Source organism: Lucilia cuprina, chromosome 4, assembly GCF_022045245.1.
Source record: "Lucilia cuprina isolate Lc7/37 chromosome 4, ASM2204524v1, whole genome shotgun sequence".
Lineage (NCBI taxonomy): Eukaryota > Metazoa > Arthropoda > Insecta > Diptera > Calliphoridae > Lucilia > Lucilia cuprina.
The window spans coordinates 21,629,119-21,657,036 of record NC_060952.1 but is presented as its reverse complement, the minus strand read 5'-3'; the positions used below and the strand labels follow the sequence as shown (position 1 = coordinate 21,657,036).

Genomic DNA, 27,918 nt, shown 5'->3' with positions numbered 1-27,918 from the left:
TCCTTTAAAACCATAATTTTCTTCACTTTTTAAAATTTATACACCTTTTGCGATTTTTTTTCTATGTAAACAAACAGGAATTTTGACAGATAAGATTGTAAATGCTGATGATCAGCTGTGCGGACGAGGCTACCTTATTAAGTGTACACTGGTGGTTACTTTTCAGAGTTGATATAAAATATCACAACGATCTTGTATTCAAGAAATTTATCGATACATAAAACCCATAATCAACGCATATTTATAAAAAAGCTTTGGGCACAGTCTTTCCAACTTAAAACGAAAGCGGTAGTTTGAATTTAAGTATTTTGGATATGTCGACTCTTAGACTTAAAACTTAGGTATCTAGGAAGGTACATTAACTTATCCGATCATGTTTGTGTTCACCAATTTTTTTGAGTCTAAGAAATACTATAATAGGGAAGCCCGCAAAAGAAGACGGACGATTAGCATACTATCCATGTGTTTACATCACTGGGTCCAACATATTGATGTCTTTGGTATATCTGTAAAAAGTTTGGTAAGTGTATTAGTACACTTCAAATTCTGAACTTATATCCAGAATATAAACTATGAACTCAATAACGATAGATAGACCATTAAAAGGCGTAAACAGTCAAGAAAATTTAAGGAATACTTGGAATTTTCTCCGATAATCTTGGACTCAAGGTCCCACACAGAATGCCTATTGATGACAATGTCAATATAATGTGCTGGTAAAAAATAGTTATAACTAAAATAAGATAAATTTGATTATACATAAATTTGTCAAAAATAGTGGTTTGTTCTCTTAGGATCACAGGAATCGCAGGAGAGTACAAATTAAAGAATAATCATTTTAGAGTTATTGTAATGTGATCCTTATAAAATTCGAAGCTATAAAAATTAAATTAAAATATTATCTTTTCTTCCAGGAGGGAAATGAGACGGTGGGAAATTCGTAAATAACACCAATTAGAAAGAGCAGAAAAAGTCGGTACACGGTAAAGATATAAGTAAGTCACTTAAAAATTACTAAATTGAATAAATGCTTTAACCAAAGTAGATCAAGAGAATCTCGTATATTCCCAATTTCAGTATTTATACCCTGCACCACTTTAGTGGGGAGGGTATATTGGGTTTGTGCCCAATATATGTGGGACTGTACCAATCGGCTCCGAATCATTTTCTGAGTCGATTTAGCTACGTCCTTATAATCAAACAAAAGGTCTCAATTTTGAAGATAATTCAATGAAATTTGATCCTTATAAAATTCGAAGCTATAAAAATTAAATTAAAATATTATTTTTTCTTCCAGGAGGGAAATAAGACGTTGGGAAAATCGTAAATAACACCAATTAGAAAGACAGGGTAAAGTTATAAGTAAGTCACATAAAAATGACTAAATTGAATAAATGCTTTAACCAAAGTAAATCAAGAGAATCTCGTAAATGTATTTTTTGGTATTAGCCAAAAACGAGGTTAAAAACGTGGCTAAAAGAGCATAACAACATAAAAACAACGAAATTTTAGTTATTTCATTACATACATAAAACAGGCCAAATCGGTTTATCAGTAAACCAGAAAAAAGTCCACAAAAACAACAAGATATTTTAGTATATTTTGCAGTTAACATGTGGTCAATCGATTTAAGATAGTTTTTTTTAACGTTTGACTTGTTTTTTTTCACTATTTTTTGGTATTTAATCCGCTTTAAACGAATATTCTGTATAAGCGTACATATATAGTATATGTAAGTGTATATGCATACATACATGAGGATGCATGTACTATGTATTTACATTTGATTTTATGCATACGAATTACATTATTTATCAGAGGATAACTGATTGTTGGAATGAATACATTTGTTGATTTGGGCGTGAACTACGTGTAGAAATGTATGTTTTTATAAAACTGATGAAAGCGGCATTTAATAACGTTGGCTAAATAAATGTCCAATTTAAAAATGATTATATTACGACAGTCAATCATATTATTATGGAGAATTTTCATTGAAATATTAATATTTTAAAAATTATAGTTTTCTTATTTCTTATACTTTTTTTAAATTCTATTAACCAAAAGTTCATGAATTATTTGTAGTAAATATAAAACAAATTTTATAAACTAAACATATTACTAATTATTTGATTACTCATCTATCCAATTATTTCTATTTTTTTTAAAATCCAATTATTTTTGCAATACTCTAAAAGGTGTTTGAAATAAATAACCATAACATTTTTTGATAATTTGGTTTTAATGTGTTTTTATATTTGATTTTCATACAAATTGACGTTATTAGACATGCATAAAAGTATAGTGTTGATTGAAAATTTACTTTTTGTTGTCGGACCACAAATTTCAAATTCCAATTGTGCAAATTATGTTAAAGTTAATGCACCGACTGGGAAGATCTTTTATTGATTGGTTAAGCGTTGCCAGTTTATGGGGAAATTAAAAGAAATGTTATTTGTTACATGAAATAATATTGAAATTTAGTGCAAAATTAGCTATAAATAGCAAATTAAGTTAGTGAATAAAAATCATAATCCTAAACGATGAGAAGTTAAAAAAGTTAAAACCTCATTTACGAAATACAAATTTTCTAGAATATCTTTTAGGTTTACGTCCCTATTGGTCAAACAATAAGCCCACTTATTGAACAAAAATTACTATAATGGGAACGGTTTCCTAAAAGATTGATTGACATTGGAAATATATGTTCTTAAAATAACTATTCCTGGAAGACAAATTGCTGATTTCATATGCGATATTTAGCACTAATATTTAAATTTTATCAATAGGTTTGAAATTAAACACCAGCCAAGAGACCATATTCAGTATTTATACCCTGCACCACTTTAGTGGGGAGGGTATATTGGTTTTGTGCCCAATATATGTGGGAGTGTACCAATCGGCTCCGAATCATTTTCTGAGTCGATTTAGCTATGTCCTTGTAAACAAACTAGAGGTCGCAATGAAATTTGGTACATGATCTTCTATTGTAACAGGGACGAAGCCTATTGAAAATGGTTAAGATCAGTTCATTATTTCACCTAGCCTCCATACAACTGAGCCCCCGAATAGGGCTTGTAAACCTTATAATCAAACAACAGGTCGCAATTTTGGAGATAATTCAATGAAATTTGGCATATGATATTTTATGATACCGTAGACAAACATCGGTCCATTATATCACCTATCCCCCAAACAACTGAACGCACCGAATAGGGCTTTTAATGTAATAATTATGTTTAATATACTCGTATGTTTAATATACACGCAGCAAAACCAAGTTTTAGACTTTAATGACCCCATGAACTTTATAATTATAAGGAATAGAATGGAATTCTGTGACAGGCCTGCATATTATTTATTTAATTCCTTGATTTAAAGATTTATCAATAATAATATATAAAATGTTAAGTGTGGCAACGATGTATGCGGTAGTGATGGTATTTGGTAAATCACCTTGACAATGAAAACCAGATTAAAATTTGCTCAAAATTATAGAAATTAACCAATTGAAAAACCATGTAAGTTTTTTATTTCGCGTGTTTCTGTTTTTTGTTTGTTTGTATGTATTTCTTGTAGCATTTTAACAGTAATTTTCAAAATACCGGTAACCGGTTAAAATCATATCAACTGTGCGGTTTTTTATTATTATTATTTTTTTCTTTCCTCAACAGCACACTCGATATGTAGACTGGTAAATGAAAAACTGGTCAATGTCGCACGCAACACAAGGAAAAACAAAACGAAAAACATGACAGACATATACATAACAGTCTGCCATCCAGCTAGGCAGGCAGTCAGTTGGACTTGTCATTGAAAATGTAATGTATGTGATAATTACAGGGGTGTGTATGTGAGTACGCTACAAATATTGTGCTTTATTTTAAATCCCCGTTAAACAGGTTCATTTGTTTTTTTCTTACAAAGAATGACTTGCAGCTATTACTCCAAAAAAATTTAAAGTTGAACCAGTTAAAAATCATATAAAGCAGGTTGTTTCTGGCTAAAATTAAAAGGCTAACAGACAGGTAATCGTATATATGTATGTACGTACAGTACATATTACATGTAATACATGAATAGTTATTTATGTAAGTCTATGTATTATGAATTTAATGTCAAACTCTCTTTATTTTTAAAGCTTTGTTTTGATTTTATTATTCGTCTTTCATAAGTACTTTTAAGGAATGTCAGCATGAAGTATGTGCATGAATGTAAGTGAAAAACTGTTCGATTCGGAAAACTGTATTGTAAATTGTTGTCTTAACTACAACTGTCAATTACAACATGTTTCATAATATTTAATTATAAGCATTTTCGTCTACCAATCAATAGTGTTGGCTGTCTTACTTAACAAGCTTAAAGCATTAATAATTATGGAAAAGAGAAGAAAAAGTTGTATGTTTGTTTTTTTTTTGTATTTCATTTCATCTTTTATTATCGATGATTGAGTTGTCAATGTCGAAAGTGCAATGAACTTGTTTTATTGTCAAGTCACTTTACTGGAAAATTGTTGTTTCAAATATTTAGTATTAACAATAAGTGTTATTTTTCTATATTAAAATACATTTAATTATTTTTTAAATAATAATTTACTTCCCATTGAAAATTTAAATCATTTTAATACGATTTTAAGTTTAGTGTTCTCCGGTAGGTTAGTGGTTAGAGTTCTAGTCTGGTAGACCGGAGGTGGTGGATTCGATTCTCACCTGTGGCGCTGGTTAAGGAGCGCACAACAGGCCCGATAGAGGCCTATGTGTATTCCTTCGGATTTGATGTGTATACGTCCTCCTTTCAAACGAACTAACTATATTTAGTTTACTACACCCCAGCAGTTCGACAAAGAGACAATGCATATGATAAAGACAGTAATTTCCACTAATAGTTAACCACCTGGATGATTGTAATACGTATGTTTTGGGTCATTCGTCACGAATGCACCCTTTGTAATCGAGAATAAAGACAGTCGTCACTTTAGTGTCCCCTTTGTAAGCGAGAGCGGAGGCAATCGTCTCTTTACTGTCTCTTTGTAGGGTGTAGAGTGACGATTGACTTTCTCGTAGGACAAGCCCATGTTAAAATGGTTGGTCACCTGGGTAGTCAGGTGGCTAGTGGCCACCACAAGTGGTAGGTTAAGTGGTCAGTTCGGGACTGTCCCGTCGAACTGCTGGGACTGCACAACAAAATATAATTGAATTATTCAAATACATATGTTTTCATTAAAAATTAAACTTCATTCCGTTTCTGTAAACTTTTTAAATGGTTTTATTATTTGGTGAACTGGGTCCTAGACTGATGGAATATTTAAAATAATCAAATTTCCTGTTGAGAGTTAAAGTTATGATCAAAATTTAATGGATAAATGAAGAAGGAATAAGATTGGTCGACAGCTTATAAAAATATATTTATTAATACGAAGATAGGCACAAAATTCCTTAAAAATATGTGACATTTCAAAAGAATAATTATTTAAATCTTAAAAATATCGCAAAAAATTGTCAAAAAATATACAATAATTTTTATATTCAAATATATCTATAATTATAAATACCTGAATTTTTCGATTAAAAGAATGTGGTTGTTGTTGTTGATAATTTTTATACGCCATTTTTTCTATTATATTAAAAAATAATCACTCTTTCACAACATTCAAATTAACACACTTTTGTAAACAGCAATTAAAATGTAATATGTATATTAATTCCAAAAATCCCTTAATAATAACAGAGACAAATCATATCTGGCAACACTTCAAATTTATTTTTGTTTACATGTGACGTTATTTACATACATACATATAAATTTGCCCATTCTTCTTTTAGCTAATGTTTTCCCTCCATTTACATGATTTATTCGTACATACATACTTATATTCACACGCACTATTTTGACAATTCTACAACAGCAACAAAAATTTGCACAAGAATAATGAATTCTACTTTATTTAGCAATTTACAAATTATATAATTTCACTATTATTTCACTATTTAAATATTTCTAAAAACAATGACTTTTTTTATTCTGAATTGCAAGACAACAACACATATGTATATAAACACGAACAACACGTACAATGAATTGCAATTAGAATTTAATAGAACTTCTTTGCATTTTCTTTTTTATGTTGCAATTATGAAGAAATTTCAACTTTTAACTAATTTAAAACACTAATAAACATTTCTTTTAACATTTTGTTGAATTAAAAATATTTTTAGAAAGGTTTTTAACAATTTATACCACAACTAACAAATTCCCGGCGCGTACCACTTAAAATGCAACAATAAACTGAAAAGAAAATTGCAAGAAACAAAAGAAACAATTGAAGGATTAGAAGTTAAAAAGAGTAGTAAATAAATACAAAATGTAAACAAAGCTTTTAATGAGAGTGCGAGGAAAAGGCTAAAAAGAACAACAACAAAAATACTGTGATTTTTGTAGTTGTATGTGTTTATTTTAACATTGATTACAATTATAACCGCTAACGTCAAGCGACTGCCAAGAAAAGAAATATGCTTAAATCAAAAAATGTTATTTATTATGTAGAATTTTATATTGTTAGTTAATTGTACTTTATAATACCAAGTTAGAATATAAATTATTACTAAATTTAAATTTAGAAATAACAAACGAAATTAACTTGCGAATCAATCAAACACATTACTGCTCTAATTCCACAAAAAGTTGGAAATAATAATTAGTAAACGTGCAATAAATTATTTTTGGAATTCCATGATATATTTAGCAATTATTTTTGTAATTTATTTTGATAAAGTTCGTATTTTTTGATTTATTAAATATCCCATTTCGTGTTAGAAACTATTTGTTATACCAACAAAAAATAAAATACATAGTATTTGTGTGTAAAAACCAATAATAATTATAATTGTTCTATTTTTCTTTTTTAAAACAAAAAAACTTTTTTAACTGCTTTTGTAAATCATTACTGAAGTTCTTCTTTGTAAGCGGAAGTGAAAAGTATTTGCATACCATAACGTTAACGTGTTAAAATAATGAGTTAAAATGTCAATTAGTAAGTGATTTTAACTGATATTTAATATATTACTTTTCAATGTAAGTTTTTCCTGGGAAATACATATTTGAAAATAATTTAATGACCGAAAATAACAGATTTTGTGTTATGCTAGTTTTGTAGTAAATGAGTAATATGTACTTAACACAAATTGTTTTTTTAATAATTTTATTATTTATATATGTATGTATGTATGTATGTATGTATGTATGTATGTATGTAGGTATGTAGGTATCACAATCTGTTCAAATAAAAGGAAACATAAGTACATGTACAAGTTTTAATCAATATTTACTCTTCGATCTACTGATTATAGCTTTGCAACCCTGGTAAAAAATTAAATGCCTTAAATGCATCACAGTGGAACAAATATAATTATTTTTATTCATTCGATGATGTTTTAAAAGAAATATTTAATTTATTAAATTAAAATTCAATTTAAACAATTAAAATTTGTATTCGTTTTCAACTTAAGATTAAGATTACAGAAAGAAGGAACAATAAATAGGATGTTCAGACGATCTATAAAATTCTATATATAAGGCTGACACTGGCACTGTTATAATATAACAAAACTCAAAATTTATAATGTAAATAACTTGAAAACCTGATCAGAAATTCCTAAATTCAAATTTATATCTTTAGAAATTAAATTAACATTTAATATTTTATTGCCTACTGTTTATCATAATTTAAGCAATAAATACCAGTACAATTAAATTACCCAATATTAAGTATTCCAGTTACGTTATATTTTCAACATATTGTTACGATTTTCAGAATTTTTTTTGTTTGTCACCATATGTGTGTAAATAAAATATTTATGTCTGTTTGTTTGTCAAAGATAGATTAAATAAATTTCTATTTCAAGAGCTATTAATTAAACAACAAAAATAATAAAAGAAGTATATCACAGCTAAGCTAAAGATTAATATGGGGAAAAATTCATTATTTTCAAATAGAATTTCTGGGATTTAGTTTTAGCTTAAGTCTCGCTGAGACGAGACGTTTAAAATTGTCTGTAGCATAGAACGAAAAAAAAACAAATTATAATAATTAATAAGAATCTATTTGTATATGTTAATTGAGTTTTTGTTATTATTTAAAAGTATATAGATTAAAATTTCAAGATCTTTTTGCAAAAATGAAAAAATCCATTGTTTTATTATCGTTTATTTACTGTGCGCTGGTGATTAATTCAATTAATTGTGTCAATGTGAGTTTTAACAATATTTTTTGTTTAATCAAACAAAAGCAATTTATTTATTGTTATTATTATTATTTTTTTTTTTTGTAAATTTTAAAGTAATTCTTAGAAATAAAAATAATAAATAAAATGGTTTTTAAAATTTAATTTTGTTTTCCCCTAAAAAAATAATATTTTTTGAATATTATTAAACTATGGACATTGAATATTAGTTTCTATATATGAGTCTTAAGCCAATGCTAATGAACTTTCTCTTATTAAAGGCCTCTGGTGAAGATGCTGACCAAAAACTACAGGTGGAGATATTCTATGAAACCTTATGCCCAGATAGTATGCGTTTCGTACGCAATCAACTTTATACATCCCTAAAATCTAATGAATGGCTTCCTTATACAGATTTACAATTTATTCCCTATGGAAAAGTTGGTGTAAGTTTTGATGTGATAAATTATAAAAATAAATATACAAGACTATATTTAGAATTTCTCATATACCGCGATAAATTGGCAATTATCCTTTACCGTTGCAAAAGAAAACGGATTAAACAAATTTGAAACAACAATTTTTTAATCCGACAATTAAAAAAATTTTTTTTTTGGGTGATAACACCCGATTTAAGGGAGTTCTAAATATGGTGACTATATTAGTCACATGTTGTCATTTTTTGCTATCACACTATAAAATTTAATTCAAAATCGTCTCTTTAAAGGTTTGGACAGATCCTGATACAAATATAACCAATCTCTATTGCCAACATGGTCAAAGAGAGTGTGAATTAAATGCTCTACATGCATGTATTGTGGAGCACAATACTATCGAAGAACAATTGGATATGTTTAACTGTTTACTTAATGGTTATTCCACGGATGTTGATGTGGTGAGTAGAAAATAAACATGTATTCTTTAAATTCTTTTCCATGAATTCCTTAAAATATCCCAAAAGAAAAATTTGTAAAAAAATAGTCCCTAAACGAATATATTTCTTTTTTTTAATTTTAGTGTGCTAAACGTTTGAATATTGATGTAAGCGCTGCTAAAAACTGTAAAAATACACGCACAACATATGATATTTTGAAAAAATATGGCGATAAAACGGATGCTATTGAAATTTCATTTGTGCCTTCAATTGCCATGGGTGGGGTAAGTTGTTTAGAACAATAGTTGTAGGTTTGTTTTGGTATTTTCTTGAAGTAAATTCATTTTCATAATACTTTGTATTTCCTTTTTTTACAATTGTTTCTTTATTTTTTTTAAGGTATTTGATCCTTGGAAACAGCGTGCTATTTTACATAATTTCTCTAGAGTATTTTGTCGTAAATATAAAGAAAAATTTGATGTTATTTTAGAAAAATGTTAATATTTATGTTATTAAAATGTATTAAAGAAAACTATACAATCAGCATTTTTATTAAATTTGTAGTAACTTTATTTTTAAATCACATCATATTTCTTAATATTTATTTAAAAATAAACACGAGGCCTAATTTTAGCACAAATTTACATTCTAATATCTATTTAAATTAATTGTTTAAAAAGTAACGTATCTTTAAGGTGAATTTCTTTTACTTTTTTGAAAAGTTAACGAAAAAATGCCATTGCAAAACCTGGCAACTTTATAATTGAAACTAATTTCCCTTTTTAATTTCAACTGGCAATGTTGTTTCTCAATGTTGGTATTGCCAACTGCATAACTTCACTGTTTGTTTACAGCTGTCAAAAAATTTCCCCTGAGATTTTTGCATGTTTTTATGAAAACATTTACTCTGGCAATGCTACCCTTGCGTCAAGCATTTTATTTCTTTACTTTTTATTAAAATAAAACATTAGAAATAACACATTTTATATATCTACCGTATTTATTGCTAATTTATTGCTTAACTTCCTTCGAAACTTCCCACATAGCTTAAACAAAAATAAATTTTACACACTTTGTTGCTTTTCGCCATCTCTTCTGTTTTCATTATTCTCATTACCACGCAAAAAATATTCCATCTGGCAATACTACGTTTTTTCATGTTTCTTTTCTTTCTTAAATCGTATTCGGGATTGTCACGTCAATTTCAGTCCGGTCATTAAGAAAATATTAATTTTCTTTGGAAATTGTGGAAATTTTAACAAAAAACAAGTGAAAATTATTGCAAACTATTAAGCAATGACTGAACCATTAAATGCAGGAGCGACGACGGTGCACTTCGAGAAGCCTTTAGTGCAATTCAATGAAAATGGATGGGGACCATGCGAGTTGCCCGATACATTTAAAGATGTGCCATATCAGCCATTCAGTAAAAGCGATCGTCTAGGAAAGATTTGTGATTGGACTCAATCCAATAATGATAAGAAATATCAAAGTAAGTGGTTTGCAAAAATATTACAACAGTAAAAAAAGTTTATGAAAATTTTGTCTACGATAAAGTGAGGTTATGTGCACACAACAAAATATGTGGCAGCCATTTTTTGGAGTGACACTGTGTGATTGTGTGTGCAAAATCACAAATTTCCCTTTTGCAATTTTTTACAATTTGACATTTAAGGCAGAAGGGAAATTTTAGTAAAAGGCGTTTTGAAGAAGACTAATAACAAAACAAAATATGAATAAAAACAAAAAACAGCTGTTTAAGAAATTTTTTTCACTTTTAATACATAATTTTTAATTAATTAATTTTAGACAAGTATGCCTCTGCTTTTGGTACCGGCAACCAATATGCCTATTATCATGAAGAAGATGAAACTACCTTCCATTTGGTTGACACCGCACGCATTCAGAAACCACCTCATCAACGTGGACGTTTCCGTAACAATTTGCGTGGTTCTAGGTTGGTATTTATTGATTTAATATGCATTTATTATTGAAAATTTAATATTTTATTTCAATTTAATAGAAATGCCCGTGGTCGCAGCAACCGTGGTGGTCTTACCAATACTATGACCACTTTGGGTGGCAAAAACAATAAAACTCGTGATGCTCGTCGTGGTGTCAACAAGAAGTTTGGCTCTCGTAATGCTCCACCCAAGATGCGTGAATCATCAGTAGCTGTACGTGCCGACTGGACCTCTATTGAGGAAATGGACTTCCCACGTTTGATGAAATTATCTTTGCCCAACATTAAGGAGGGTGAGGATATTGTTACTTGTGGTACATTGGAATATTATGACAAGACTTACGATCGTATCAATGTAAAGAATGAAAAGCCTTTGCAAAAAATTGATCGTATTGTTCATACTGTAACAACCATCGATGATCCCGTTATTCGTCGTTTGTCCAAGACTGTGGGTAATGTTTTCGCTACTGATGCAATTTTGGCCACCATTATGTGTTCGACTCGTTCAAATTACTCTTGGGATATTGTTATTGAGAAGTTTGGTGAGTATTATTTCTATTCAGTAACAAGTCTGAGATGCAACATAAACATACTAATCATTATACTCTTCTAAACTCCTTTCAGGCGATAAAATCTTCATGGATAAACGTGACAATACTGAATTCGATTTATTGACTGTCAATGAGACCTCAGTCGAACCCCCAACCGATGACGATAGCTCCCCCAACTCTCCCCGTAATCTGGCCATTGAAGCTACTTTCATTAATCACAATTTCAGCCAACAGGTGTTGAAGACAGGACCCAATGAATCGAAATACAAATTTGAAGAAGCCAATCCCTTCATTACTGAAGATGAAGACATTGAAGTGGCTAGTGTTGGTTATCGTTACAAGAAATGGAATTTGGGTAGTGATATTGTTTTGGTCGCACGTTGCGAACACGATGGTGTTCTACAAACACCCAACAATGAACCTCAATTCTTATCGATTAAGGCTTTGAATGAATGGGATTCAAAATTGGCAAATGGTGTTGAATGGCGTCAAAAGTTGGATACACAACGTGGTGCTGTTTTGGCTAACGAATTACGTAATAATGCCTGCAAATTGGCCAAATGGACTGTGCAAGCTGTGCTCGCCGGTTCCGACCAACTTAAGTTAGGTTATGTCTCACGTATCAATCCCCGCGATCCCTCACGTCATGTCATCTTGGGCACCCAACAATTCAAGCCTCATGAATTTGCAACACAAATCAATTTGAGCATGGACAATGCTTGGGGTATTCTACGTTGCATCATCGATATTGTTATGAAACAAAAGGATGGTAAATACTTGATCATGAAAGATCCCAACAAGCCCATGATCCGTTTGTATGATATTCCCGACAACACCTTCGACAGTGATGATTCCGATGATGGTGAGGGTGATGATGGTGAAGGCTTCCAACCTGTTTACGCTTATGGCGGTGGTAATAAATAAGTTAATTAAGCATAATTTACTACATACAATTACTGTGAGAGTGTGAACGTCGTGTGTGAGCAAACACAAGAACAACATAAGTAAATAAACAAACAAACAAAACCTATTAAACTGAGGAAAAAAGTCGTCAATAATTAAGATTTATAAGCATTTTTTTATAAATTGTAATTTTTCTTTTAGTTATATTTTATAAATTATTTGTTTAAATCAATCACTACTTTTTGTAATCAGTTATTTTGTAATACCTACATACATATATAAATTAATAATATGAAAACAATAACAATATTCCCTTTTAATAATCTACTCTATAAAATGTGTTGCTTTAATACAAAATTATTAAATAATAATAAAAAGAGATATAAAAAAACATGCATCGGGTATGTTAAAGCAACTAAAGACGAAATGTGTGTGTTTGTTTTTATTAAGATACATAGGGTAAATTGAAGAGAAAGACGGGAGATTTTTATAATTTATATTCAAAGGATTTTGAGAAAATACAATTTTTGGAAATTAATTTGTCAATTATAATGACCTCAAGAAATCCTATAAGATTTTTTTAATTTGATTAAGAAGTGAATTCTAGAAGCAGCAACTTGAGATTCATTAAGTAAAATATATATTTTGTCAGCTTTATCGGTATGGTAAAAGCACGTTAACATTAACATTATTATACCCTACACTACGATAGTGGGAAAGGTATTATACGTTTGTGATGATGTTTGCAACACACAAAAATATTGGCCCAATACCCACCATAATGTATACCGATCGGTTCAGAATCAGTCAATTAAGACATGTCCGTCCGGCTGGCTGTCCATGTAAACCTTGTGCGCAATTTGCCTATGCAAGTAAGGGCGAGTTTTTCTGATAAAGATAATCTTCATTCTTTGGTTAAACCTGGTTTAATATATGTTTCGTGTTTTTCAGTTATCAGTAAAGTTACTTATTATCTTAGTTTAACTGAGTGTAGTTGGCCAATTAAACTCAAGTTATAAGTGAGAAAACACAATTATTAAAAACAATAAAACAATGATTTCGGAAGAACAAAAACTTAATATTTTAAGTAATTTTCTGAATTGTTTTGTTTCATTAATTATTGTTTTAAATGTTTATTAACATTTTTCCAAAATTGTATATTGTTTGCAAAAAAAACAGCTGTTCATTGTTTATGTTTTTGAGTGAAAACATGGCAATACTAACAAAGTTAACTGAGCTTAAATCTAAAACTGAAAAACACAATTATCGGTTAAAGTCCGCCTAAATTTGTTCCGAGTTTAATCTAACAGCATGTTAAGCCTAGTTTAACTGATTAGTAAGAAACCCGCCCTAAGTCTATTAAATTTTGAAATTGCAATAAGTTTAATATTTGTTTTATCGTATGACAAATATTTCTGAAACGAAATGGCGAAACCGAAATGGAATAAGAATAGACCGGAAGTTTTTCGGACTTTAATTTGCAATTATAAGGAAATGCATTTACTTACAGTATTTTTCATATAAATTTGTTGGTATTTTTGTAAATAAAACATAAAAAACCGGTTGTGTAGTAGTTTCTAACTGAAACCACATAGGAGCATTACAAAGGAATCGTTCCCACGATAATCGGTTCTTCGCACCGGAACGACTCGGAGTTCAACGAATAACCAAGGATTGTTAACCCAGCCACACCGACTTTACACATGTCGCTGCTACAACAACAACATTACAAATGAATAAACCCTCTAAATAAGGCGAGTTTTTCTGAAAATTAGTACTAGTAATAAACTGGTTCTAAAGGATCCAATTGGGTCTAAGAATACTAGTAAAAATTTAGAACTAATGGCACTAGTAATTTTTCAAACAAACTCAATGTTAATTTGAGCATTAAGATGGCATAGGAAAGTTTGCAGTTGGGAACTAGTACTGGTGATTTTGGTACTAGTTTGGTACTAGTTGCATTTCCTGCAGGGCAGGCATAGACAATTTTAAAATAATTAAAGAATAATTTATTTAAACTTTAACATTAGATTCAATCATATCTTAGTAGCTTGCACATTTGAACTAAAACAAGTAGGGGTGTATGTACTCGAATAAAAATGTATGCTAAAAAACACAAACATTTCAACCAATAATAATACAAATACAGATACTAAACTAAAGCTTATATTTTTAAATTAGTCTCAGATTTTCTTTCACATTTCAATTTATAGAGATTAAATACATACAATACAATAATAATAATATTCTTATTTTAAAAGATTTTGCTTTTTTTTAGTCTCTGACCAAGTCGCAACAAGTTAAGTTCGTCGTCCGTTGTTTTCAAGTTTAAAGTAGAATCATACGAACTTGAAAATTTTGTAAAATACTCAAAACAAAGAATACAACAAAAGCTAAAAGTGTAGAGAATATGTATGAGATTCTCTTTAGAAATATTTTTCTATTGATTACATTAAGTTGTGTCGCTAACGCGGGTAATTAAATAATTAATTAAACAAATAAATAAATAATTTAGAAACAAAAAACAAACAATGTTTGCCAAATCAAATACATCTTAAATACTGTAGTAATAACAATAAAAACGTCAATAATTTATTAAAAAAATAAACATTCTTTATATGTATTAGATATGCATGTATGTATGTACATTATTCTTATTTATTAGAAAATCAAGTGTACTACAGTTAATACCCAAAGATATTGAAGTTTGAAATTGATTTCAAAATTATTGATATTGATTTAAAAGTTAAATACAACATGTTAATAATAAAAATACATACAACTTTGAAAAATATGTATTTTGTATAGAGCAGAGATAGAGAAAAAATAATAATAGAAATATTACTTAATTTTATTAAATATTTACAGTATTTTATTTTGTTTATGTTTTCATATTATTATTTCAAATTACAAATTTTCATTTAAAAATTAAAAACACTCCATTATCTGCCTATACCGGAGATTTTTTTTTATTAAAAAAGTGAATGAAAGAACAAAAATAAATTAAACTTATTTTTAAACTGATAAGAAATATATACAAATGTATAATGTATAATGTTTAAAAACACCAATACGATTGGTTTTGTGTCCATATAATAATTTAGTTTATTGAAACACATCTGTTGTTTAACAATTCTTAACTTATTTATAAAATGTGAAGTTTTTTTAAGTTCATGGTTGGCATGTGCATTAGACCGACTTACAAAAATGAAACTTCAGTTACCCTTCCTTATACGGGCAATTTCATATCAAGAGACCCAACTAAAAAAAATCGATTTTGACGAAATTTAGACCAAGTATTATTGGATAGAAGTGGTACCAGTAAGAGACCACAAAATTCTTAAAGGAAATGTTCTAAACTTTCATTTATAAATAAAAAATTACAACAAAAATGTCTATTTTGAAAAAAAATCAAGTGGAAAATATTGAAAAAAATCTTTATATTTAAAAAAAATAACATTCCATTATGGGACTTTAAAACCCTTAAAGGAAATTGTCAATGTTTTCCTTTGAGAAAAAAGGAGTTTTTTTTTAAATAAATTTAATAAAAAATTAAAAGAAATTTTGGAAAAAGGATAAATATTTTTCTTTGAGAAAAAAGAGAGATTTTTGAAAAAAAAATGAAATTAAAAAAAAAATAAATAAATTAAAATATAAAAAGTGGAAAAATTGAAGAAATAGCTATCTGAACTCTTTTGGACAATTTTTGCTAGGAACGATAGGTTAAAAGTTACACTTATTTCAATAAAATCCTGTACGGCCAAAATGTCCAACTTTGACCCCCTCAAAGTCCGGCAGTGTTGGACCGATAGCCCTGTGTCTACTATCCAATAGTACTAATCTTTGTAAAAATTAGGTCTACAAATGTATAACCTTCACGAAGGTGGTTTACATTTGTAATTTCTACAAATATAATCCTCCCGACCTTTTTAAAGTGTAACATTAAAATACTCGAAAATTGTTATAAAACAAAGTCATTAGCCTCGTAGGATAATAATATTAAGAAATTTTTATTTTTGGAAATAATTCGATATCTCTGCGACTAATGCAGATATTGTAAACAAATTTCACATGTTTGAAGCTGAGATGTTTTCTAGCCGATTGACAATTATAGGTGATCGATTATAGGCAATCGTAAACATTTTTAAAAGTCAAAAATATAAAATTAAATTAAAAAATATCAAAACAAATATCAAAATCTGTCTAAAATAACGCCTTCAAAGACATTCCACATCTAAAAACTATCATCTTTTAAATTAAACATTAGCTCATTCAGATCATAAATATTATTATTTTTTAATAATAATATCGCTATTTTTAGAACTAACTTTAGAAATGGTGTTAATGTTAGTATAATCTATCATTTTTTTTTTGCTATTTTTAAACATGATTAACACTTTTTAACTAATAGCTTATTAATATTAATTAAAGCTAACTAACCTTTATTAAACAGATATGCAATGTTGATAAAAAAAAAATCTTTTATTTAGCTATAACCGCTTATGGCGTCTGTATAAATCCTCGTCAAGAAACGGGTATCTGTATACAAATCAAAGATTGCGATTATTTTTTGGACATTCTTAATAAAACAGCCAGTAACGGTATTAATCCGACCGATGCAAAATTTCTAAGAGAAAGCCAATGTGGTCAGGATAATTCACAGGATACATTGGCTAAGAAAGTACTGGTAAGTTTGGAATTTAAAATTTTGAGAAAAAAAAATTTATTAATTTGCATATTTTTTTATTTTTAATTAGGTTTGTTGTCCCGACAACTATCGCAGTACACTTGCCACACGTAATGGAATAAGTGAAAAAAACCTACCCGGTAATGTTTTACCCGAACCAGGGGTGTGTGGTGAAATTTTATCAGATCGTATTTTGGGTGGTAATATAACAAAAATCGATGAATTTCCTTGGATGGCACTGTTGCAGTATAAAACAGGTGAGATAATCTAAAAATTTATTGATTTACGGTTATTATTAAGGTTATTAGATAAATTTCAAAATTGTCAAAACTATTAACTATTAAAATTTTGATCCCTCAATGTTATTTTTTTCAAAATGTTTGGTAAAATAACATGTTATCACTAAACTTTTATACTAAAAATTTTACGGTAAATACATTGTAACTTTGTTTTACAGCCTATACTCTTAATATATCATCAGATATTAGAAAGATATAACCGCATTAATGTGGTTAATGTTGCTTATTTGTATTTATAATTCCACTTTAAAGCTTGAATAATTTTTATAAAAAATATAACAAAATTAATGCACTTAAATAAAAAATATAATAATAACTATATCACCAAATTTTCAGGACCCGATCGTTATGGTTTATACTGTGGCGGAAGTTTAATAAATTCACGTTATGTTCTAACCGCTGGTCATTGTCTCAAACATCCCGATATGCCAAGCACTTGGGAATTACACAGTGTACGTTTAGGCGAATGGGATCTCACAACCAATCCCGACTGTGTTATCGATGTGCGCGGTCGCAAAGATTGTGTAGATCCCCACCGAGATGTTCTTATAGATTATGCTATGGCTCATCCGTTGTATGTGCCAACGTCGAAGAATCAATTCAACGATATTGCTCTTATACGTATGGCCGAAAGTGTTAAGACGACAGACTTCATAATACCAATATGTTTGCCATTGACAGCTAGTTTACGACAAAAACGATTTACCTCCACAGCCATGGATGTGGCCGGCTGGGGTGCTACCGAAAATGATACGGTTAGTACGATTAAACTGAAAATTATGGTCAATGTTTGGAATACCACAAAATGTCAGGATACTTATAATATCTTCAATATGCCAATCGATGAAAATTATCAATTCTGTGCTGGTGGTGCAGATGGTATTGATACGTGTCGCGGTGATTCGGGTGGACCTTTAATGGTGACACAACGCATCAAGAATAAAGATGTTTATTTTGTTATTGGCATTGTTTCGTACGGTCCAAGACCGTGTGGTCTTGAAGGTTGGCCGGGTGTGTATACAAGAGTTGGAAATTATACTGATTGGATTTTAAATAATTTATTGCCATAATATTGATGAATATATAATCGAGTTAGTACATATTATATAATGAATAAAGCTTAAAGTAAGGAGAACAATTTTATAGTGGTTTTCAGTCTTTTAAAGCTACAAGGTAAATTTAGTTTAGAAATTTTAACTGAAGTTATTTAACGTAATCGGAATGTATATAATGCAATATTTGAATATTCAAAGTAGTATCGTACATTTTGAGCTCCAAAAAGTTTTCAAAGATGTTTAATAAAACGAAGATCTCTCTCCCAGAAGCACATGGGTTTTATTTGTAATGGTCCCTATTCTGCGTTTCAATTCGAATCGAAATTTCTCCGTTTGGCAACTTTGGTATTCTGCATTTCGATTCGACTTTCCGTCACATAAACAATAACTTACAAAAACGTAGGTACGATCGTAACGCAGAATGCACACATTCGTAATACATTGCTTCTTCGTTTTCTTAGACCTGGTTCACACTAGGAAACTTTTTTTGGGGAACTTTTGATTTTGATTGATTTTTGTGTGTGAGAGAAAGAAATATCAACTATCTCTTTCTCTCACACACAAAAATCAAAAGTTTCCCAAAATAAAGTTTCCTAGTGTGAACCTGGTCTTACGATTCAGTTTTTTTGTTAGAATACGTTTTTTCGATCGTTGCGTAACTGAATGCGTAAACGAAATCGAAATGCAGAAAAGGGGTGAATATTTATGCAGTTTTTGTATCATAGACAATCGAAAAAGTGGTGTAATAGTTAGAATCTTTCAACAAAGTTGTAATTGAAAGCTTTAAAAATTACTATCTTAAACACTTGTTATTTTTAAAAATTGTTCTTAAATCGAAAAAAAAATATTAAAATTCAAACTTAAAAAAATATTTAAAAACCCTTTAAATCTCAAAATCATAGGTATTCCTAAAAATATAGGCCTGTTCGGAAATGCATCATTGTACTGCATCTGATCATTAGTTTGTGACGCTGATGCAAATAAAGTGCATCATAAAATCAAAATATACTCTTAATACGAGCCTGTTCGGAAATGCAGCGCATCGCCATTAGTCAGCGATACAAATCAGCTGAAGCTGACTAGTATTTTATGTAAAAAAAAATTGCGCTTCTTTGTATTTTCGAACGGAAGATCATGCAAAATGGACAAGTTGATTTTAAGTTTATATTTTAATTTGGGTGATAATAAAAACAAAATTAAATTATGCAATAAACTAAATTAATAAAAAAAAATATAAATAAATTAAAATTCGAATACTTACTCATTTAATGCATCAGTCATTTGCTTGATGCGTGTTTGCCGTTCGTTTGCACATCAAATATTACAGTGATGTAAAGTGATGCATTTACGGGCCTGCTGCTCATCAAATGCAGCGCAGTGAGGCATTTCAGAACATGCCAAACTTACTTATTTATCGCACCAATAAGATATGATATTGTTGTTGTTTTTTTGCTCATCATAATTTCTGTGGTGAATTTTCGAACGTACTGAGCATCGTCGTCTTCGCTATCTAAAAGAATTTAGAAATTGCATAAATGATTATATCCTATTGACCCTCTGAGGAACAATAGGCCACCAAAAATTGACTTCATTTCATGTTAGAGTTGTTTTTTATAACTCCCACCAACTAAGACCGCCTTGCAATATTTCATTATCAAGTTGTAGTCTCCCGATATGCAAAGGACGTTCGATCTCTTTTCCTTATGTTAACCTGGTATATTGCAGTTTTTATAAGACTTTGATATATCCCGCTACAGAGTTGTTCATTTAATATTACCGCTAGTCAAAATGTAAGTAAGATTCTTAATTTTAAAATGACTTTCAAAAAATACTTACAGATTTTAATTTTCAATCAGTCTCCATTGCAACATTATAATGTTTTATAGCATTCACAGTTTTTCAAAAATACTGATGCTCAGATCATTTTGTATGATTTGCAGTAAAAATTTTTAATTAATTTTTCTTCATAATTTAACATATATTTGGCAAGAAAAAAAAATAAATTATAAATGAATACAAATAATAAGTTTTAAAAAATACTGATTTCATCAGATACAACTCTTAGTATCTTAAATTTTAAATATCATTACAAAAACATAAAGAAATTAAATAAAACAATAATAACAATAAATAATATAATAACAAAATAAAAAGTTTTTAAAATGAAGACTTAACGTGCTGAATCAAATCCCTTTTTTAAAGATTCTTAAGTAAGTCTATGACAGACAGGCCACAACTTAATTAAAAATATAGCTAAAATTGTTTAAAAATCAATTTTTAATCTTATTTTGCATCATTGGAATACCTGTTAGGCTTTCTGCTTAGGATTTAACTCAGCGCGCTACTTAAGTATTAAATATTTCATAAATTATATTTTCTTTGAAAAAAAACATAAATACAAACATAAAATAATACCAGTAATAAATTGGAAATAAAAAAATACATTTTAAATTAATACTGCTTTAAATAATAACTAACTCTGATTTTTAAATTTTTCATTAAGTGTGTTTTTTTTACGATGGACGCAAAACGATTTTTGTTTAAATTTATTACATATTTAATGAACTATACCAGAAAAAACAAATAATAATTTCAAAACAAAAACACTCACATAAAAAAGGTATGTTTCCTTTCTTAATTTAACATATAAATTAAAAAATATATTAATCTGTTTTTCTTTTAGATATTTAATAAAGCATTTTTTAACTATCATAAAAAGCGAGAATATTTGTAATTTGTTTGGTTTTATAAATTGGAAAATTTTCAATTTTTTTTATAGAGTATTTTTTTAATAAGATTTTTTTCTTCTTTTTTGTAATAGATAATATTATTTGAAATAGCTAATAAAATATAGTTTAGTTTAATAATAATATAAATTTACTAAAATATACAATATTATGTATTACGATTTAATGTGAAAATTTGACTTTAATAATAGAAAATACACAACATTTTTATTATTTAAATTTTCTTTTATAATACTTTAAATAAGTGCTATTAGTTGCTACCAAGGCAATAGCACCATTTATTACTTGGTTTCGTTTATTATTATTTTTTTATTATTTTTTTTTCTAAAGGCCTATTTTTTGAAATTGAATTTGACTAAGTGTTTTTTTTTTATTAAATAAAATAAGGCTATTCAAATATGGTTGTTGCATTGGTTGTAGTTTCAATTGCTGGTGTTGTTTCTGTAGTTTCATTTAAGGAAATTATTCTTTGTTTGAAACTTTCTAAGAGACCAGCCAAAGTTAAACAAAAACCACGACTTGCTGGTACCAATGGAAAATGCGGCAAAGTATATTTAAGATCTACATTTTCGATGGTATCTACAAGAAATATGCAATAATAAAATAAAATGGAATAATCACACATCAGTCAAAAAATTTATTAAAAGAAAACAATAACATTTTCACTAGCACTTCAAATTTTCTCTATAAAATATTAAATTGTTAAAAAAAAATAGCTTAAATTAAAGATAATTTTCTTACCTTGATTCTGTTTAACATTTTCTTCATTAGTATTCGAATTTTTCTGTTTTGATAATTCCATCCAACCTTTTATACGTTCATACATTTTAAGACCATTTTGTTTGTAATGATTTTGTATTTCATCACGAAATATTTCTGGAGGATTTTGTATTAGTTTCGTAGTAGCCTGTACCATTTTAATAATGACCATTTCATTATACATGCGAGAATTTTCTTTACCTTGTTGAGTGCCTTTTTTAAACATAAAGAGATTTCAAAAAATTAGAAAAAGTTTATACTTATTGTTTACTAAACAAAACACACACACCTTTTTGTTTTTCATAGCCAGCTTCATTAAAATATGGTTCTGGTACCAATATAAGACCCTGTATGGAAACAATTACTTGTAGTAGCGTACTATTGGGACCCCAGACTTCGCTATCTTTACCCATCCAAGTACCCAACAAAGACACACAAACCTTACCATCTTCATATAGATTTGGATTAAGACGATCCGAACAGTAACTAATGTAATGACAAAGTGGGGGATTTTTTGGATAGTCTCGTCCCAATTGGATATCGAAGAAAAACATTCCATCCTCATAGGGTGTGTGTTTGGGACCCTCAATCATTACACTTAACAAGTCCATGCGATCTTCATAAACTCTACAAGTAAAAAGATAATTAAGAAAATTCCGTCATTAATTCCAAATGGTAATTTCCTTACTTTACATATACACCTGGAGGTAGAGAAGTTTTTAACATACGATGCTCACGTTGCACAGCCTTATAATAGAGTTTAGTGTTATTTGGATGGAAAATGGTTAATTGGTATTTATGATTTTTCGGAGCATTAGAAAGAACTTGAAAACACTCCTGATTGAGACCAGCTTCCAAAGTTGTTTGAACATCCGCTGCAGGTGTTAAAATCGAAAGATCCTTGGGAGGTTCTAAAGTAGTGTTTTCAGCAATCCCATTAGTTGCTGCTACAACATTTGATAATTTAAAACCTTCATCTTTAATTTTAAGGGTTTTCAACGATTCTTTATTGTCCTCAATATCAATTATAGTTTCAATAGTCTCATCATCTTTAATAATTACATCATTCAAATTCGGTTGATCATCTTTATAATATTTTTCACTTATTTCATTGAGACACTTGACTAATTGTTCATTGAGCAATGAACACAAACGTACACATACCAATTCCGGAACTTCTTCGGTCAACTCTATACTACTACTGGACTGATTAATGGATTTTTGATTATCATTCGCCTTAGTGAGAGAATTATTCGTGTCGACATTGGTCAAATCAGAGGAACTAGTGTAACTAGTAGAACTACCATCACAATTTTCATTACGAGAATAGTTACCAGAATCATCTTGAGATGCAGCAGTCAAATGACTTGTTTTCTCAAAAGCCTTTTCGATATTCATCATAACTGAATTTAGAAGTTGATTCTTTTCTGTATTATATTGTTTATTTTTATTTGGGGAGATTTCCATTTGAGGTGACAAATTCTTGACTGCACAAGGTAGACTTTCAACAGCTGACTGTGGAGTTATGTTGTCGCATTTAAAATGTTTTTCATTATCTGTAATGTTAGCTCCAGTTGTTGGCACATCTTCGGTCTTTTTAGTTAAAGTTTCTTTGGCAGATGTTGCTGTTGCCGCAGGAGAACAGCGTCTTTTTAACGATGATGGTGTAGTTAATTGAGCACTTGAATTGGTGTTGTGATTATGACTGTTGGGACACTTGAAAGGTGTTGATGAAATAGTAAAAAGTATTCGAGGGGCAAATTCTTTAGATGTAGTCGTTGAACTTGCTGTCGATACATTTTCTAGTGGCTGCGAAAGTGATTGATCAACTTTGTGTACATTGTTAATAGGAACACTAATAGCACCATTTCCATTTTCCGTATTTCCAGAGACAGTTGTATTTTTACCAACACCTGCTAAACTTAAAACTACAGCACTATATTGATGTTGATGTTTATTGGGACTTGGAGATGAAGCCTGTAAAGTTTCGCTAAATAAACGGTTTTTTTGATCTTGTACGCGTTCATTCATCGACTGAGAACCAACTTTACGAACACGTTCAATAAGACCCTTAAAGTGAATGAAAATAAACAAAAAAACATGTTGATATTGTCAAAAAAAACTATTAAAACAACCACAATTATTTTCGAAGAAACTTACCATAAAATTATCTTCATGGAAGAAATTTGTATTTAAAAGACGATCTAAAAATCGGCAACTTTTATAAACTGATAGTAGTTTTCGCATAACCTGAAATGTTACAAAATTAAGAAGAATTTCTGCCAAGAGACAATGTCGCAATTTACCTCAGGATTTTGTAAATTTGGACTTATATTGAAAATCTCCTGCAAACGAGCGAGTGCCACACGAGCTTTTTCGATATTCGTTAAAATATGTGATTCGGCTATAGACAACTTAAGACTGCTGCCACCACCACAGCCTACTTCACTATTTTCCGATTCAGTTTCCCATGAATCTTCGGAAGCATGACTCAAATCGCCTTGATCCAATTGTCCTACCTCAAAGAGATCCTGTGGCCAACACAGACTGATATGACCATCAACCCACCATACTTTAACACGACCATCAATGTAATTATCAATAACTTGGCCAGCTGTACAGTTGGCATCTTCACCAACAAAATTGGCAACACGTATAACCATGGTACCGGGACGATATTGAAAATCGGGCTGATCCTTTAGATCATAAACACTGCATTCCGTTTCTCCTTTGTAAGTTGGTCTAGGAAATGTAGAAATAACAATAATTAAGTATCGCATAGTAAAAAATTGGATTTTCTATAATTACTTCGGTTCATCGGCAGATGTATATGTTGTAAACCACTTAACGTGTGCTATTCTTCCCTGATGATCTACAGTTTGTATGACCCCATAATCACGATGACTAAAATCATGCTCTTCTTTGGCTGATATCACAAAATCTCCAGGAAAAAATTCCTAAAAGTATTTAATTGATATTTATCACACTATTGTCTTCAATTTGAAAACTTACATGATTATCTAAATGATGTATAGGATACAATTGGGTAGAGGGTATATTCGATTCTATGGTACCATCTTGCCACACTACCGTAGCAGTACTATAAACCAACAAAGCTTCTGTGACAAGTTCATCGCCTTCTTTGGGATTGAATTCCGTACAAGGTTCGGATAAAAATGGTTTCTTAAAATTTTTACGAGTCTTTTTCTTAAGCTGACGTTTGGTCAAATGCTTAGGACTCGTATGCGGCGAGGGACTTGAACACGTTGACATTGTTGTTGTAGTACTAATACAATCTTCCGTATATTGTTTTAGATTTTCAACAAAATTATCAATATCCATGGCATTAATATCACATTTATCTTCATCGATTTCGGCCTCATCTTCTGTGGAAAACCACTCGGCCTCGGTATCTTTATTACTTTTTGGTGTTAGCTTCTCCTGTTGGCTCATTTCTTGTGAAGTTTCTCTCTTACCTAATTTATCACCTTTAAAAAGACTTCTCTTAAGTTTATTGCTTGTCTTGTCGTCTAAACTTAAACTCAGCTTTTTCTTGAATTTTTCATAATGATGGTGTGTCCCAGCCGTTCCCGTTGAGCCGGTAAAAGATGTGCGCACAAATATCTTTTGGTTATCCTCTTTCTGCTGTTGTAGAATTTGCTTAAACTTCACAGCTTGTTCTTTGTCCCAATCGGATTTTTTAACCAGAGTATCACAGGATGAATAGGTTAAATAATTACGATCAACAATCTGCAGCATACATGACTCGAATAGATTTAAGCGTTTCAAACGTTTCAGATCCTCGCCTGTTACGCAGGGATTGGGTTGCAGGGTAATGTCTTCTAAATTAGTGTCATCCGAAAGAGCTTTACATTGCCAATTAACCCAAACGCTATCGGTATAAAGACGTTCGATGGTAAACTTAAGAAAACATTTTAAAGTGTTCTAATTATTATTTTCTTAATTTAAATTTTTATAAATTTTTTAACCTACCTTTCTGGTTAAAGGTTTACCCTTTTTATTTGTATGTAATGGTATATCTGGTGTTAGAATTTTTATATTTTCCATAGGTGGCAAACTACCTATAATTGTATTGCCGGGATAAAATACTTTAGGATTAAAGATATCGCGTTGACGATGTGAGTTTAAATCTTGAAAATTGTAAAAATCATTTGATGAGATTTCTATACGACAACCAGAAGCCGTTCTGAATGAAGAAAACATGAAAATTTAAGTTTTTATATCAGCTTAGTATTTTTATATATAATTTTACCTTAGTATAGCCTTTTCTTCCACATCCTTTGTACTACCAACCCACGAATCCAAACATACAGCACCGTCACGTTGCCAATTGGAAATAACTCTTAAACGCTCAGCGTTTACATTTTTAATGACATATTTAGTCCCGAGCACCTTTACATCGGCTTTCATGTTTATATCACGACAATATCCTCTTTGAGTTTCTTTTCCCGGCACTAAACGTCGGACAACATCACCGGGCATTAAAGTACGATCGGCTAGGCCAATCTACAAAAATAAATAATAACGAACAATTCTTATATAATATAAGTTTATAAAACTAATTTTGTAAAAATAAAATATGATATCCATTATTAAATTATTTCCAGCTTTGGAAATAGTTTTATTCCGTTGTAGAACTACGCAGAAATCCATTATAAGAATCCTTCCCTAAAAAAATACTACACAAAAGAAAGTAAACCAAAACACGCGCTTATTTACAGTTATCCTTGTACTTAAACACTACTACAATTGCATAATAACTGTATACCATTAAAATGTCGAAAGAAAAAGTGAACACCAATTTTTCTATTAACTTACCGAATTTTCCGATTGTATAGTTTCCTTAAATTCTGGATACCAAACAACGCGTATTTCACCCTTATCCAAAATTTCATCAAATTCGTCATCCTCGTCGCCGGAATATGTGCCAGGAGTTTCAAGGACTAGACCAAATTTAACACGACCTTTTTTATCAATACGAAAAATTTCATCCTCGAAAAAATATTGACAATCGCCTGGAGTCAATGACGAGTCATCTCCGCGTGTTTGACCAGCAACACTCTTATGGGGAGAATTCGTTGTTGATTTGTGATCTTCTTCGGCCAGCAATTTGGGTGAGGCTCCTGATTTGTTTTTAGTTAATTTTGTTTCATTCGAAGAAGTTTCTGATGATGATTCATTATTATGTTGTTCAGATGAATTTTCTATGTTGGTAAATTCCTTATTTATGGATTGGACGATGTTGTTGGCATTATTTTTTAAATTGTTGGACTCCTCATCATTCGCTGTAGAGGTCACTACTTCCGTTTCCATTATATCGATATTTTGCAAATATTTTTTTGTTTTTTATTCTTTCGTTTTTTACTTATCTTTATAATTATATTAAAATTATTTTTCTTATTTCACAAATTAATTTTTTAACACTATTAAATTTTATTCGATTTTTTATTAAATCTTTTCTTTGCCAAAAAAGTTAACGGAATTAAATTTTTTCGGCAATATATTATGGCAAACGAGAATTTATTAAAAAACTAAGAATGAAAAGCAAAAGAGACGAGACAAACAGAAAATTGTCCAATTTATAGTTAGAGTTGCCAAAGTTTTTTATATAGCTAAGAAAAGTAATGCGATTGGAAAATATTTGTGTTTGTATATACGAAAACTAATATTTTTATAATCGGAATGGTAGAGTTTAGAAAATTTCATCTCATTTAGGTTTTCTTAACAAATTTTTCCAAACCGTTAAATAGTATTTAAAGAAAATTTTTAATAATATATACATATGTTTATAGTCTCGGCTTAAATCAAGATCACCAATCCAATTGCTGAACGTTTTTATT

General features: G+C 29.7%; 4 protein-coding genes and 1 long non-coding RNA gene across 8 annotated transcripts; 4 read left to right on the top strand and 1 right to left on the bottom strand.

Moving 5' to 3' along the window:
• The first annotated feature begins 95 nt into the window (after nucleotides 1-95).
• Nucleotides 96-4,883, top strand: LOC124419492. 4 transcript variants are annotated; one of them, XR_006940645.1, is made up of 6 exons: nucleotides 96-520; nucleotides 592-716; nucleotides 915-995; nucleotides 1,298-1,350; nucleotides 3,675-3,853; nucleotides 3,928-4,883. It is a non-coding gene; the product is annotated as an uncharacterized LOC124419492 (long non-coding RNA). The 4 variants fall into 4 exon arrangements; XR_006940644.1 differs by having other exon boundaries at nucleotides 1,298-1,362; XR_006940646.1 differs by lacking the exon at nucleotides 1,298-1,350.
• Nucleotides 4,884-8,013: 3,130 nt separating this feature from the next.
• Nucleotides 8,014-9,628, top strand: LOC111675802 (GILT-like protein 3). The gene is made up of 5 exons (XM_023436643.2): nucleotides 8,014-8,246; nucleotides 8,501-8,665; nucleotides 8,947-9,114; nucleotides 9,237-9,377; nucleotides 9,493-9,628. The coding sequence occupies exons 1-5, from the start codon at nucleotides 8,175-8,177 to the stop codon at nucleotides 9,592-9,594; spliced, it is 648 nt and encodes a 215-aa protein (XP_023292411.1). The 5' UTR covers nucleotides 8,014-8,174; the 3' UTR covers nucleotides 9,595-9,628.
• A 625-nt stretch (nucleotides 9,629-10,253) lies between these two features.
• On the top strand, nucleotides 10,254-12,937 carry LOC111675763 (eukaryotic translation initiation factor 3 subunit D-1). The gene is made up of 4 exons (XM_023436594.2): nucleotides 10,254-10,585; nucleotides 10,903-11,050; nucleotides 11,117-11,598; nucleotides 11,681-12,937. Exons 1-4 carry the CDS (start codon nucleotides 10,390-10,392, stop codon nucleotides 12,529-12,531), a joined length of 1,677 nt encoding a protein of 558 aa, XP_023292362.2. The 5' UTR covers nucleotides 10,254-10,389; the 3' UTR covers nucleotides 12,532-12,937.
• A 1,846-nt stretch (nucleotides 12,938-14,783) lies between these two features.
• LOC111675822 (serine protease easter-like) lies at nucleotides 14,784-18,634 on the top strand. The gene is made up of 4 exons (XM_023436663.2): nucleotides 14,784-14,984; nucleotides 17,001-17,197; nucleotides 17,268-17,454; nucleotides 17,833-18,634. The coding sequence occupies exons 1-4, from the start codon at nucleotides 14,921-14,923 to the stop codon at nucleotides 18,564-18,566; spliced, it is 1,182 nt and encodes a 393-aa protein (XP_023292431.2). The 5' UTR covers nucleotides 14,784-14,920; the 3' UTR covers nucleotides 18,567-18,634.
• A 2,518-nt stretch (nucleotides 18,635-21,152) lies between these two features.
• On the bottom strand, nucleotides 21,153-27,641 carry LOC111675821 ((E3-independent) E2 ubiquitin-conjugating enzyme). The gene is made up of 11 exons (XM_023436662.2): nucleotides 26,897-27,641; nucleotides 26,331-26,584; nucleotides 26,051-26,264; nucleotides 25,070-25,978; nucleotides 24,866-25,014; nucleotides 24,364-24,799; nucleotides 24,218-24,307; nucleotides 22,746-24,127; nucleotides 22,347-22,684; nucleotides 22,040-22,270; nucleotides 21,153-21,877 (listed from the first exon to the last, which is right to left on the bottom strand). Exons 1-11 carry the CDS (start codon nucleotides 27,389-27,391, stop codon nucleotides 21,687-21,689), a joined length of 4,689 nt encoding a protein of 1,562 aa, XP_023292430.2. The 5' UTR covers nucleotides 27,392-27,641; the 3' UTR covers nucleotides 21,153-21,686.
• Nucleotides 27,642-27,918: the final 277 nt, after the last annotated feature.

What these genes read in the sequence shown, in the direction of transcription:
- LOC111675763 (XM_023436594.2), top strand. Translation starts at nt 10,390, where the DNA reads ATGACTGAACCATTAAATGCAGGAGCGACGACGGTGCACTTCGAGAAG. An exon ending in TAATGATAAGAAATATCAAA is followed by an intron (nt 10,586 to 10,902) that starts GTAAGTGGTTTG and finishes AATTAATTTTAG; the next exon opens with ACAAGTATGCCTCTGCTTTT. An exon ending in TATTGTTATTGAGAAGTTTG is followed by an intron (nt 11,599 to 11,680) that starts GTGAGTATTATT and finishes AACTCCTTTCAG; the next exon opens with GCGATAAAATCTTCATGGAT.
- LOC111675821 (XM_023436662.2), bottom strand. Translation starts at nt 27,391, where the DNA reads ATGGAAACGGAAGTAGTGACCTCTACAGCGAATGATGAGGAGTCCAAC. An exon ending in CAAATTTACAAAATCCTGAG is followed by an intron (nt 24,308 to 24,363) that starts GTAAATTGCGAC and finishes GTAACATTTCAG; the next exon opens with GTTATGCGAAAACTACTATC. An exon ending in TGGCTATGAAAAACAAAAAG is followed by an intron (nt 22,271 to 22,346) that starts GTGTGTGTGTTT and finishes TGTTTAAAAAAG; the next exon opens with GCACTCAACAAGGTAAAGAA.
- LOC111675802 (XM_023436643.2), top strand. Translation starts at nt 8,175, where the DNA reads ATGAAAAAATCCATTGTTTTATTATCGTTTATTTACTGTGCGCTGGTG. An exon ending in ATTCAATTAATTGTGTCAAT is followed by an intron (nt 8,247 to 8,500) that starts GTGAGTTTTAAC and finishes CTCTTATTAAAG; the next exon opens with GCCTCTGGTGAAGATGCTGA. An exon ending in CTTCAATTGCCATGGGTGGG is followed by an intron (nt 9,378 to 9,492) that starts GTAAGTTGTTTA and finishes ATTTTTTTTAAG; the next exon opens with GTATTTGATCCTTGGAAACA.
- LOC111675822 (XM_023436663.2), top strand. Translation starts at nt 14,921, where the DNA reads ATGTATGAGATTCTCTTTAGAAATATTTTTCTATTGATTACATTAAGT. An exon ending in CATTGGCTAAGAAAGTACTG is followed by an intron (nt 17,198 to 17,267) that starts GTAAGTTTGGAA and finishes ATTTTTAATTAG; the next exon opens with GTTTGTTGTCCCGACAACTA. An exon ending in ACTGTTGCAGTATAAAACAG is followed by an intron (nt 17,455 to 17,832) that starts GTGAGATAATCT and finishes CCAAATTTTCAG; the next exon opens with GACCCGATCGTTATGGTTTA.